Here is a 14,048-nt window from a genome sequence, read left to right on the forward strand (position 1 = left end):
GGGGTCCTCAAGCCCCCCTACAGCCGTTTCAGACAATGAAGCAACCCAAAAAAAAAAAAAAAACTTGCGGGCTGCATCCGCCACTGTCCAAATCGTGACATGAAATTCCAGGAGGCAAATTAGCAAACCTGCATGAGGAAGGGGCACTGCTGAATTGATATTATATGGGCTCTCATCAGGAGTATACATATTCAAACATTTTAGAAAGCAGGTAAAGCCGCCCGAGTTTAATTTGTAAAGGCACGGACAAGATGTAGAGGGGTGCCGGAGAAAAGAAACCAAGACATCTCCTCAAAATCAAAACATGTAAAACCACACAAAGAATAATAGGTACACAGAGGTTTCAGAAAATTAAAGCCCATCACAGGGGCTCCATCGCCGATCATAGCCTGAGGGACAAGTCCAGCTCGCCCGCGGCGCGCTCCGACGAGCTGCTTACGTTGCGCAGCAGGCTGCCGGACTGCCCGGCCGACGACGGAGCAGCTTTCTGTATGCTCATCCTCGCCCTCCCAGGCTCCGCTCCTGCAGACAGGTCGATCACTCCAGCGCTCCCGGGGGAGTCGTCGACCCGCCGGGCGCCCGGCGCCACGGACGACCGGCCTTGCGCGCGCATGGCGGCGGCGATCTCCCGGCGGCGCTTGGCGAGGGTGCGCTCGTGCTTGTGGGCGTTTTGGTGGCCGCCGAGCGCTTGCGAGGTGTAGAACTTGCGGTCGCAGTAGGTGCAGAGGAAGAAGCCGGGTGGCTCCTCCGGCGCGGCGGCCAAGGCGCCGGGTTGGAGGAGGGTGAGCTCAAGGTCGAGGTCCTCCTGCTCCGGCCTCTCCATTATAGTGGTTCAGCTTGCTAGTAATGATGGTGGACGTCTCTGTGACGCCTGTGGCCCTGTGTGGTAGCTTAATTTGCTACAGAAACTATTGGGTCGGTCATTAAGCGAGGATTTAATTAATACACAGCTCTCAGAACGTGTTGCCGCGCGCACGTGCTTTTATTTGGGGATATGTGGTAATAATCGGGGGGGAAATCATATCAAGCCAAGTTGCATTTTACGACCACAGTGCACTGATTTCATTAAGATTTTATCAGGAAAAAGAAGATTGGTGATTCAGAATAATGACATAGGGCTGGGACAATTTCCGTGCAAAATTTTGGAGAAAAGGTCAGGCGATGGCCTCATAAAATATGATGGAAACCACACTGGTTTGAAGATTCGCCATTTTCTTCACAACTCCCCGCTCATGTTCGAGTATCAAGCATTGGATGGATCCCCGGGCATTGAGAAGGGAGAACGCTTTCAGAGGCGAAAGGCCATGGGGGGACAGAGCTGTGACCGGGCATTGAGATATGGGAGAACGCTTTCAGAATAAAACCAAACATTCTTCATGGTCGGGCACATTTCTAGGCTAGTTATTGCTTCTACAGTGAGTTGCCCTTCCTGCCTTCTATCATTGCCAACATATATCAACCATTCGACACTTATCAAGTTGATTAGTGTTTTGATTAATAACAACCTTAATACTACGCTAAAAAAAGGTTTAAGATTAGTTTTTGGTAAATGTTACGGTCTAAATGCTGAACTATTATTGACCCTACTTGGTCTCTCCAGTTGTTGAGTTTCTATTTGTCGTGTAGGAGTATTAATAAGGCGAATTTTAATGAACTATTAATAATGACTATATAATGTTAGTTGTCATATGCGCACTTATTAAATCAGAGAATCTAAACACTTTTAGAGATGGCACGGCCGGCCTGCCATGCCAGCGCTTCTGACACGACGTTGCAACCAGATATAGAGAATTTGGGCCGCGAGGGAGCAGTCCATCGTCGCCTTTCATCATGCATGTAGCACACTCGCCGTCGCCGTCGTGGACGTGTTGTCCAGCCGGGGATCAGGGGTGTTAGCCATCTCGCGCTCATGTCGTCATTATTACGGCTGGTCCTCGCGTGCCAGTATCAAGTTGGCCCTTTCATTGATTCGACCAGACTGTTAGGAGTCGTGGTCCGCTCTCACCAAATTTAGATGCTTTAAGAATTGCTTGCAGCTGCTGTCTTTGTACTACTCCCTCTGATTCAAAGTGTGTACAAGTCGTTTTTTAGAATTCATATTGATCATAGTTTTTCGATCATCATATCAATAGATGAAACATCATGTAGATTGGAAACAAAAAGTGATGCGGTTAGATTCATCATGAAAAATACTTTCATATTACATAATTACTTTTATATTCTGAGCTTTGTTACAATAATTGTTAAGTACCACTTGGTACTTCCATGTACTTTTTTCTTTAAATTTTTTATGACCGTTGATCTCAGGAATTTAATTAAAAAATAAATTAAATCGGTATTGGTCTTATTATTGTTGGTATTTTTGGTACTTGATCCCACACCCACCTATGTGGTACTTCTTGGTACTTTTCTTTATGTACCTCTTGGTACTTCCTATCTTTCCACCCCACAATTTCTCTGGATGGACGGCTTTTATTTTTTCCAATCATTATAAAATTTCTCATATTCTGTAAAAAAAATGCTAGTTAAAATGTCATCATCCAGTAGACCGTGCGTCCATGCCGATGTCCTAAAATACTTGTATTCTATTCTACTCCCTCCGTCCCAAATTACTATTTGTTTTGACTTTTCTAGGTTCATAGCATTTTCTACGTATCTAGACATAATATATATCTAGGTGTATAGAAAAAAATTATGTATCTAGATAAGCTAATATAAATAGTAATTTGGAACGGAGGAAGTATTTCAGATGGGGTAGCTCAATCTTTTGGGATTATTAGTTCGTCAGCTTGTTGCAGTTTCAACTATTTGGTGTAGCAGAAGGAAAAATGTTCTGCACAAGGAAAAAATATTCAATAAGAAGAGAAAAATTTTAGAGTTCTTGAAAAAAATGAGAGTAGTCCATCCGGCGAAATAGAACGGTGGAAACAAAGGAAGTACCATGAAGTGCCTAAAGAGAAGTACCAATTTGGTGGGACCAAATACAAAAATAGTGAGAAATTACTATGATGCCCTTTAATTATGTGTAAATCTATTTAATTATGTTTTGATAAGAAGGATAAGAAAGGAAAGTACCTGCGAGTACCACCGCATTGTAACAAAGCTTGAAGAAAAGTTAGATGCCTCGAGAGATGCAACAGAATGTATTCTTTGGCATAAGAGTCCTCGTCTTGACACGCACGGATTAAATGGACACAAAATTATATTGAAGGAATGAGAGATATATAAATGCCTGATCCAAGTTTAAATTTTTAGATTTGTAATAGACTATACATGCTGCATCTATTTCTTTGTAGTCCAAAATGCAAAGGTTGTTCCTAGTGCATTTTTGTTGTTCGGTACATGTGCATTGCCTAAAACATGCATATTGATAGCACAATGAACATGCATATGCATGATTACGATGATGTAAAAGAAGTAGATGGATAAAGTTTGATATTGAAGACATATCAAGCGGGACCAAATCTCATATTTTGAGACGCAGAGGAGTTACTACACAACGCTGCTGGAGTATCACTGCATCAATCTTACTGTCTTAGTACACTGTCTTTGATGGCCAGATTTGGATGTCGTCTCTAGACGACAACACTCGAAGGGACCAACAGTATATTAAATATTGATTCTGTGCACCGTGAGGAGGCCAGGTCGGGACCCCAACAAAGCTGCTGCGCAGTGTGGCAAGCATCTGCTGATGCCACCAGTCGTTTAAATTGGATAGATCCACTGCCATGTTGCATGGCGTTGTTCGATGGTCAAAAACGTTTTTACTGAAAGAAACTCATTTGCCAGAAAAGTTTTGATGCCTGCATATAAGCAAGGAATTTGATCTGGGTCCTGGATGAATTTTGCAACTGCGTACGTCCTATCTCATGTGCGTGAGAGTTCACTACTACAGAACGCACGCTATTTTCTCCCCCGGTTCAACCAAAAATCGGCGGCGATACGTCATATCTCGTGTGAGAACTGAGCGATGCAAACAACAGTACACTATCACAGAACAGGGTTTCAATCCCGATTCGTAACCCCCTTCACAATCGGAAAGTGAAACCGTTATATATATTACTCTCCATCTCTCGGTTTTCTCATAAACCAGGAGCATCGCTACCGGTTAGAGCCTCGGACTGAGAGTAATGTGGTTTGACCTTGCAGGCTAGCTCCATCGCCCCTCTATGTTCAACAAATGTGCTAGGGGAATAGAGACCACAGCATATGACATAGCTTGTTAACGTAAACACATCGAACGATTTGTGTTTAATAATGTGTTTTATTAAAATTAGCGTGGTTCTTCATATTTATCTTCTACTTATTTGCATCACAAATTACACTCCCTCTGATCAGTTAGGATGCTGACATGGTCTACTATACGTGTAACTTTTTCCATTGGTTTCTATAAAAAAACATGTTGTTTTAAATAGAAACAAAAGATATATTATGAAACTATTTTTATGATAAATGTAGTAGCATCAATCTTATGTTGTCAAACTATTTATACGTTTAGCCATTGTTGGTCAAAGCTAAGCAATTTTTTTGGGTAATAAAGCTAAGCAAATTTGAGCTACGTAGGACAAACCTAAAACTACTTTTACTTGGGATCGGAAGGACTAAGGAGTATGATGGCTATGGTACCTCTCCGAACAAGGGTTGAGGTATTATTTTATTATTTAAAATAATGTGTAACTCAATTGTTTAGGTTCTTTACAGTAAAACCTATACTTTGAGTCATAGACTTAGCATGGGTTATCCTATGAATTAACGATGTGTGATAGGAGACATGTTTTGATGAGACGCCTATGGACTATGGTGATTTCATTAGTCTAAATATTTGCTGGCTCGATCTCTCTCATAAATGCTCATATGGATATAATGTGCATGTATATTTTTACAAGGGTGGTGAGTGTTTCTGCGGATATAACGTTGGGATAATCATCACATAAACACAAGGGGTTAGTACGTGGTAGCAGAAATCACCCGAAGACACATATATGGAGGATAATCAAGACAACGTACTAAATTCTTAACAAAAGAGACACAAATTTTAACGTGAAAACCTCAGTTGAGGTAAAATCTATAGGACCAAATCAGCCAAATCTTCTTCCACTATATACGGGATTACAACAAATTTCTCTCTTGATAGCTGCACTAGAGACTCTCATACATCAAGATTTCATATCTTATATGGCAACAATAAGTTTTGGGGCAACAAATTCGGGTATAGAAGCACATCACCTTGGAATGGTGGAACAGCGTATTGAAGGCACCAAGGATGATGACAATTTGATACTTCTCAACCTTGAGAACGAATACTTCTTTCTCTCTTGCAATATTTTCCCTCCAATCACCCTTCTTCTCCCTCTCTTATTCTCCTTTTTGGATGTGTTGTTCTAGTATTTACGTGGGTCTCCCTTTTGTTTTGTCGATGTTTTTTCCTTCTCTAAGCTTAATGCCCCCCCCCCTTTCCCCTGGAGTTGGTTTTCCCAGCCAACTGTCAAATGCAAATCTAAAAGGAAAAGGAATGCCTTCTTTGAGAGAAGAATGTAGGAACCAAGCTTCCGAGAGTCCTTTTCCTCGGTGAACGAACTAGATTTTGTCAAAGATGATGAGACTTCGGTTTCTGACGAGGTCCAGTCGGGGCCGAAGGAAGATTGAGGAGTCTGATTCATACCTCAGATTATATTCTCCTTTCACATGAGGCTACTTATTAAGATATTACTCTCCTTACTACCCAACACACCATGATAAGGATTATAAGTATTTATGTACGTTACTTAGTTAAAAGAAATAGGTCAACGAAGAAGGGCACGTGATTTTTGAACAAATTCAGGGACAGACGCACGAGCACTACCGGATACAGTAAGTTTGCCGAGTGCCCCAGGCACTCGGCGAAGGGCCAAATACACTCGGCAAAGTGTTTGCCGAGTGTAACACTCGGCGAACATTACTCGGCAAAGTTTTTCTCGGCAAACAGGTTGTTTGCCGAGTGTCAACCATCGGGCACTCGGCAAAGCCTTTGCCGAGTGCCCCAATACACTCGGCAAAATATGACACTCGGTACAAAGGCGTTGACGGGCTGTCACGGCGACGGAAGCTTTGCCGAGTGTCTGACGGCCGACACTCGGCGAAGTCTAAATCTTTGCCGAGTGTTTTCTTAATTACACTCGGCGAAATTTCCATCTTTTGCCGAGTGTATTTAAGAAAACACTCGGCAAAGATGCCCGGCCCGCCATTTTTTATGCCCCCTTTGCCGTGTGTTTCCCTAAATACACTCGGCGAAGTTTCCATCTTTGCCGAGTGTATTTAAGAAAACACTCGGCAAAGATGCCCGGTCCGCCATTTTTTATGCCCCTTTGCCGAGTGTTTTCTTGAAAACACTCGGCAAATGGCCTGTGTTTGCCGAGTGCCTACCCAATGGCAGTCGGCAAACAAGCAATTTCGCCAAATTTTTTGACCCCTTTGCCGAGTGTTTGAAGAATACACTCGGCAAACCCGTCTACTACTACCAGAAATGGCCTCTTTGCCGAGTGCTAACACTCGGCAAAGTGTCCTAATTCCTGCTACAAAATAGAAATGTTAGGTATAAAGGACCCCTCTCAAAAAACAACCACAGATACACAGGCATATTAATGGCAGCACAAGCATATAAATTGCACCACAGGATTCACAAGCACACAAATAGCATTCATAAGTTCTCGTCTAAATAAGTAATTCACAAGTTTTGCATCACAAACACAGAAATGACAAGTCACTGAGGAGGATGAGGAGGACGTGCAGGTGTCCAGTGCCCCCAGGAAGATTCTGCATTGGACGCTGCCGATTGATTCTGCACAAATGTAGGTAAAGAGATTTCATAGTCTAAACAAGTAATTCTAGTGGAAGTAAGTCTAGATTGATTGTAAGGTTGAGATTGACTCACAGGAGTAGCTGCAGGAGGTGGTGGAGGTGGCGGGAAGAGGTTCGGTGGCATAGGTGGTGGAGTTTGACCTAAACTGTGGAACACACTCTGCATGTATTGGAACATCTGCTCCGTCCTCTGCCTTTCAAGCTGCCGATCCGCCTCGATCCTCGCCTCTAGTTCCTCTCGGCGCTTCCGTTCTACCTCCACCTGGGCCTACAATATTTCATCCCAACCACTTATTGTCAAGCAAAAGGTAAGTACAAAATGAATGAAAAATTAAAGAAACACAACTAACCTGCAGAGCCTGCATCTATAGCTGTGCAGCGGTAGGCCGTGGCCGTATCGCGGGGCTCGAGTCCGTGCTCCTTGCTCGGATCTGGGAGAGAGTGGGAGTACTGGCAGTGTCGATCACGCTATCTCCAATCCAATACCTGCCATGCTTCTTCCCTCCTCCTACCCTCATCACTATTTCAGGATCGATATCCTGAGAGCTCGGATCGAACTCTGGCCCGTGAACCTCCCTCGCCATGGCTGTGTACTCGGTGACGCGGCTGTGGATGCTGGGATGGCTGTACGCCTCGGGCGGGTCCTCCGGGTTGAAGTCGATGTCTGCCGTGGCCTTGCCCTTTTTGGACATAACCCATGCCTTGAACCGGGAGCACTCCTGACCATCATGTGATGAAGTCTGTGGAAAAAATGTAAAATGATTACAAAATATGCAGTATTATGTCTGAGAAAACAGAAATGAATTCACGTACCCATTTTTCCTTGTACTCATCAAGGCTCAGACTGCCTTGATGGTGTGATGCATATGGCATCTGCAGACGCCGCTCCCGGCAGGCATTGTGGTTCTCCAACCACCCAGGCTGCAACCACACGTCCACCATTTTTTCCCAGCACCGGGTAAAGGATCGGCACCACCACGGAGGCACCTATATGAAGTGTATGACATATAAATAACGGAATTAAGCGTAATTAATCTCTCAAATAGTAAATATAGTCTTTATGTACGTACCGCCATGAATTCTTCCTTGGTCAGGTTCATTGTCCTGGCCTCTTCTTTTTTGATCCTCATCCTTTTGTATTCAGCATAAAAGTCGATGATGGCCTGAACGCGCGCCTCGTAGTGCATGTCCTTAACAAGCTTCTTAGCGGCTTGTTCAATCACGGAGGCCGCCCTAGCCTTGAAGCCCTCCTGACATCTATAAAAGTCCTGCGTATAGACGGCAAGCATACAATTATTATATCAAGAATGTATTAAGCAATGTAGTGCTGCGAAGACTTACCCACAGCTCGGCCTTCACCCGCTCCGCCTTATTCGCAAACTGCCTGTGGTCACGATCACCGACGTCGGCGGCAGCGACGTAGTGGTCCCACGTGTAGGCCGGCTCCTCCTGTCCGGCGAAGACCACTAGACCGGGGAAGTGTAGCCTACACAAAAGACCGACGATGCCGTTGACCTTGCGGTTGTGGGCACCCCCACTGAGCTTAGTCCAACTCCTGCACAAGTGATTAATATGTGAGTTTGAACATATCAAAAGTACAGAGAATATGTGAAGAAACTTACTTTGCCCCAGCGGGTTGAATCAGGGGGCGTAAATGATCAGGGATGGGTCGCCTCGGGAGGGACGAGGGACCTCGCAACCAAATCTTGGACTGCTCCTCCCCTCCCTCCTCCCCTGCCTCCTCCCCCTCCTCCCTCTGCTGCTCCTGCTCCTCCTGTACCTCCGCCTCGTCACTAGAGGCGTGCGCGGAGGGTACCTCCTCCTCCTCCGACGACGACGACGACGAAGGCACAGGCGACGGGGCCCTCACCCCTTTACCCTTTCCTCGACCCCTGCCCCGACCCCTGCCTCTAGCCAAGACCTGTGCCCCCACCGCTTCCTCCACGGGTGCGTCACCCCTGCCTCCACCCCTCCCTCGACGCCTTCCTCGACCTCTCGATGCGTCTGACCGTGTACCTGACCCGGAAGCTGCAGCTTTTAATTTTTCGTAAAGCGCAGCAATCTTCCTCGTACCGCCCACCATTGTTCAATCACCTGCATTTGCCAAGAGTAAACCAATCAGCACATATATAAATAAAACATAATTTCAAAAATAACATGGTATGACAAATAATAAATAAATTGCCACGATCCATACATGTCTTAGAAATAATCGTCATGATCGGGATTAGCTGGATCATAAGTCTCATCGTCACTGTCACGCGTGTCAAACAAATCATTCTCGTGCTCCGAAGTTTCAGCGTCATCATCAATGTCCTGTCCTAACTGTAACCGCTGAAGTAATTCTAACTCCTTCATATTATGAACCTCCTCTCCAGCGTCATCGTCAACAACCCTTTCATTGTCTACTTCCATTGCGAAAGCGTCGGTTAAATCAATCTCAAAAATCCCTTCGAGCCCATCTTCTTGGAAAAAATCTCCGTCATATGTGTTGGGGTTAATGTTATAATCTTCATTATTTGGTACAGGTAGTTTACCGTGTGGCGATACCTTGTACACAACATCCCAACCCTTCAGACGATCGTCAGTTTGGCACGGGTATGACAAATAATAAACTTGCGTGGCCTGTTGAGCCACAATATAGACATCGTCTCCTTGCAAGACGGATGATTGCCGAATTTCGACTAACCCAAGATTAGGTGCCCGTCTCACGACTGATGGATCAAACCAATGGCATTTGAATATGACTGGATTAATAACTTTGCAACCATGAAAAGTTAGTTCGTATATTTCTTCAATTCTTCCGTAGTACTCGACACCATCAGAGCCTAGCGTGAATACTCCGGTATTTGTCGTTCTTCGATTGGGCCGACTCTGCTCATGGCTTGTTGTGTGAAAACGATAACCATTTACGTCATAACCGGTAAAAGATCTGACCCTGTAGGCACAGCCATCGGCAACCTGTCTAACCTCAACATTTATAGACGAATCGGTTTGAGCCTGCAAGTTGAAGAAGGGTGGTTCGTTATATTATTCGCATGTACGGCAAACTTGGAACGTGGTAATCATGAACGAGCGAAATTGGATTGTACCTTATATTTGAACCAAGAAATAAAATCGGGCATTCCATTACCCGCACCCTTTTGAAGAAAGGTCTCGGCTTCGTGCGGGGTAGGTTCCCTTGAATTACGCTAGAATTTACGATGAAATTCCCTGTACCAACGAGAAACATGAGAGTTGATCGCAGAATAGTGATTAATTGAGAACAAACTAGTTTGTTGACAACTTACAGTATGTACGGCTCCACCTCGATAAGGTTGGTCAATACATACAGCATGATAGTGCGCCACTCTTTATGTTTCAATTTCTTCCGTGTCGCACCACTTGCACTTCCAAGTTGTCCTCGAAAAAGGCTAAGGCTCGATTCAACTTCTGAGTCATTATAACGAGCGGGTGGATTGTGCACGCTAGGAAGGTTGTCAGCATAGTATTTGGTTGTGAAGTTTGACACCTCCTCCAGAATGTATGCCTCTGCAATGGATGCTTCAATTTTGCATTTATTTTTACATTTAGTTCGAAGAACCTTTTGACATCTCTCAATTGAATAGCACCAACGACCCTGCACAGGCCCCCCCATTCGTGCTTCATACGGGAGGTGCAAAATCATGTGCTGCATCGGATTGAAGAAGCCAGGCGGAAAGATCTTCTCCAACTTACAGAGCAACACAGGCGCCATTCTTTCCATTTCTGCAACCACGGTCCGAGATAATTCCTTAGCACACAGCTGACGGAAGAAATTGCTCAACTCCGCTAGCACTTGCCAGACATTATCAGGTACATAGCCTCGAACCATCACCGGGAGTAGGCGCTCAAGCCATACGTGGTAATCATGACTTTTGAGCCCGTTGATTCGCAAAGTAGCTAGGTTCACTCCCCTCTTCAAATTCGCTGCATACCCATCAGGGAACATTAACGTTTGGAACCATTCTAATACCTCCCTCTTTTGGGCCCTCATCAGGACAAAATCGGCCTAAGGCTTTCTCCACGACTTGCCGGCTCTAGGAGGCATCATGTCTAGCTTTGGTCTGTTGCATAACCTTGCTTGATCCACTCTAGCCTTGACGTTATCCTTTGTCTTGTCAGGAATGTCCATGATTGTACCAAAAATTGCCTCAGCGATGTTCTTTTCAGTGTGCATAACATCAATATTATGTGGGAGAAGAAGATCGTCAAAATAGGGGAGATTCCACAAGCAAGACTTCTGAGTCCAAGCATGTTGCTCGCCATATCCCACAAACCCACCTTCATGATTATTGACCTCAAGAGCGTCTATCTGAGCACGAACCAAGGCTAAGGTCAACATCTGCGGTGGGGGCTCATTAACTACGACATCTTTCGTAAAATTTCTAATATCTGTTCTGAAAGGATGGTCAGGAGGAAGGAATTGTCGATGTTTGTCGAATGAAGAATACTTGCCACCCTTGGTCAACCAAGTGAACTTCACTGAAGCCTTGCATACTGGGCAGGGGAACTTCCCGTGAACACACCAGCCACAGAAAATACCATATGCCGGCAAGTCATGCAGGGAATAGTGGTACCAAATATGCATCTTGAAGTTTGTCCGTGTAGCCCGGTCGTATGTCCATACCCCTTCCTCCCATGCACGGACCAAATCATCTATCAGAGGCTCCATGTACACACTCATATTATTCCCTGGGTGTTCTGGAATTATCAACGATAAAAATATGTTTTGTCGCTGAAAGATGACACCAGGGGGGAGATTCAAGGGGATAACAAACATAGGCCAACATGTGTACGGGGCAGCCGCCATTCCATACGGATTGAACCCATCTGTTGCGAGCGCAACACGTACATTACGAGCCTCTCGAGCTTTCTCATCATAAATGGCATCAAACTTTGTCCAGGCTTCACCATCGGATGGATGTACCAGCTTGTCAGCATTGTATCGACGTCCGTTTTTATGCCATGTCATTTGTTTCGCGGATTCTTCACACATGTACAGCCGTTGGATCCTCGGTATGAAGGGAAGGTACCGTAGAATCTTCACAGGGATTGCAAGCTGCTTCTTCTGACCGTCACCAGAGTCTACCTCCAGGAATCTAGATGATTCGCACTTCACACAGTACTTGGCTTCCGCATATTCTTTCCTAAATAAGATGCATCCCTTCGGGCAAGCATGTATCTGCTCGTATGGCATCTTAAGTGCACGAAGAAGTTTTTGTGCCTCATACATAGACTTTGGTAAGATATGACCCTCCGGGAGCAGGCTCCCAAAAACTGTCAACATAATATCGAAGGCGTCTCGACTCAAGCTAAACTGGGACTTCACGGCCATTAGACGTGCAATGGCATCCAGTTGAGAGACCTTGGTATGCCCGTGAAGGGGTTGTTGTGCCGCAGACAACATGTCGTAATACGCCTTTGCGGTAGCCTCGGGCTCCTCCTCCCTATGAGCTTCATGATAGTCATCTAACATGTCTCCCACCCCGGCGTCATCATCATATTGCTCGATACGTTGTCTGATGACCTCGTCCCTCCCACGATCGACCTCACCATGGTAGATCCATATGGTATAGTCTGACGTAAATCCTTGCCTAACAAGATGTTTACCCATTCCTAACTTGGTTTGCCGACGCATGTTTCCACATTTGCTACACGGACACCAAGTTTCTCTTCCTCCTTTGATCCTTGCAAATGCCCGTTCCAAGAAAGCATCGGTCTTATTTATCCATTCATCAGTCAACAAATTCTGGCTAGATCGGCCCGTGTACATCCACTGACGATCCTCCATCCTCTACCATACCAGCAAATAATATAAACACTCAAGTTGCATCTACACGTTCCTATATTGTCTATTAGGTAAAGATAGGTCCTAATCCCACACGAGGATGTGTAGGTGGGATTAGTTTCCATGGTCTACTCCGACCCGAGATAGAATTTCGGCAGCACCTCCCCGCTGTTCTCCAAATACACGTCCTGTGCTGGAGATTGTGTATCCGGAGAACAATTGGGAGGTGCTGTCGAAACTCTAACTCGGATCGGAGTAGACTATGGAAACTAAACCCACCTACACATCCTCGTGCTGTCCAAAGTAACGTGGACAATTCGAAACAGATACGGTTATAAATATGCAAAAATCTGCATATTTCCAAACGTATCTCTTTCGAACGGGAGACGCCTAACTAGGTTACGTGATATACGACCATCATACGGAAATAGATGTTTAGGATGACTCACCTTGCTATCGTACAAAGTGACGACTCGAGGACGGTAACGTAGCCTCTCCTGCAAAAAAAACATACAATTGTCAACTAAAAATTTCGGCAGCACCTCCCCTGCACGTGGAGGTTTCCATAACCTGCATCAAATAAACGGCACGATGGCCGACAACCACATGTACCGAGCAAGGAATGGCACGATGGCTCACTTCCACAAACATTCTTATAGCTTAAATTCCAAAGCCAACCATCATTTTCTAATTTCAACAACTAAAGTCCCACAATTTCCTAATTTCAACAACGAAAGCCCTACAATTCCCTAATTTCAACAAGTAAAGCTCTCTACAATTTCCTAATTTCAACAACTAAAGCCCTACAATTTCTAATTTCTAATATCTTATTTCTAATTTTAATCTACTATCTAAGTCAGATTTCCTAAATTCAAAAAAAAAATTACCTACGGGGACAGGGGGCGCCGGGGCCGGAACGGGGGCGGCCGGTGGGCCGCGGCCGTCGGGCAGGGGGCGGCCGTCGGGCAGGGGGCGGCCGGTGGGCCGCGGCCGTCGGGCAGGGGGCGCACCGGCCGCCGTCGGGCAGGGGGCGGCCGTCGGGCAGGGGGCGGCCGGTGGGCCGCGGCCGTCGGGCAGGGGGCGGCCGTCGGGCAGGGGGCGGCCGGTGGGCCGCGGCCGTCGGGCAGGGGGCGGAACGGGGCCGGAACGGGGGCGGCCGGTGGGCCGCGGCCGTCGGGCAGGGGGCGGCCGGTGGGCCGCGGCCGTCGGGCAGGGGAGCCGGCGCCGGGCGCGCCGGTGGCGGGGAGCCGGGGCCGGGCCGAGGCGGCCGGCGGACCGTCGGGCGGCGCCGGTGGTGGGGAGGCCGACGCCGGGGCCGGGGCGTCGGGGTCGGGCGGCACGCGGGGGAGACAGGCGGCCGGCGGGGCGGTGGCGGTGGGCGGCGGGGGCGGTGGCGGCGGGG

At 46.4% G+C, this 14,048-nt stretch overlaps 1 protein-coding gene and 1 long non-coding RNA gene across 2 annotated transcripts; both read right to left on the minus strand.

Moving 5' to 3' along the window:
* Positions 1-204: 204 nt before the first annotated feature.
* LOC117840566 (uncharacterized) lies at positions 205-835 on the minus strand. Its single transcript, XM_034721082.2, has one exon. The coding sequence runs from the start codon at positions 821-823 to the stop codon at positions 383-385; it is 441 nt and encodes a 146-aa protein (XP_034576973.1). The 5' UTR covers positions 824-835; the 3' UTR covers positions 205-382.
* A 6,831-nt stretch (positions 836-7,666) lies between these two features.
* Positions 7,667-8,066, minus strand: LOC140221449 (uncharacterized). The gene is made up of 2 exons (XR_011897230.1): positions 7,908-8,066; positions 7,667-7,824 (listed from the first exon to the last, which is right to left on the minus strand). It is a non-coding gene; the product is annotated as an uncharacterized lncRNA (long non-coding RNA).
* Between the last annotated feature and the right edge of the window lie 5,982 nt (positions 8,067-14,048).

Source organism: Setaria viridis, chromosome 9 (assembly GCF_005286985.2).
Source record: "Setaria viridis chromosome 9, Setaria_viridis_v4.0, whole genome shotgun sequence".
Classification (NCBI taxonomy): Eukaryota; Viridiplantae; Streptophyta; class Magnoliopsida; order Poales; family Poaceae; genus Setaria; species Setaria viridis.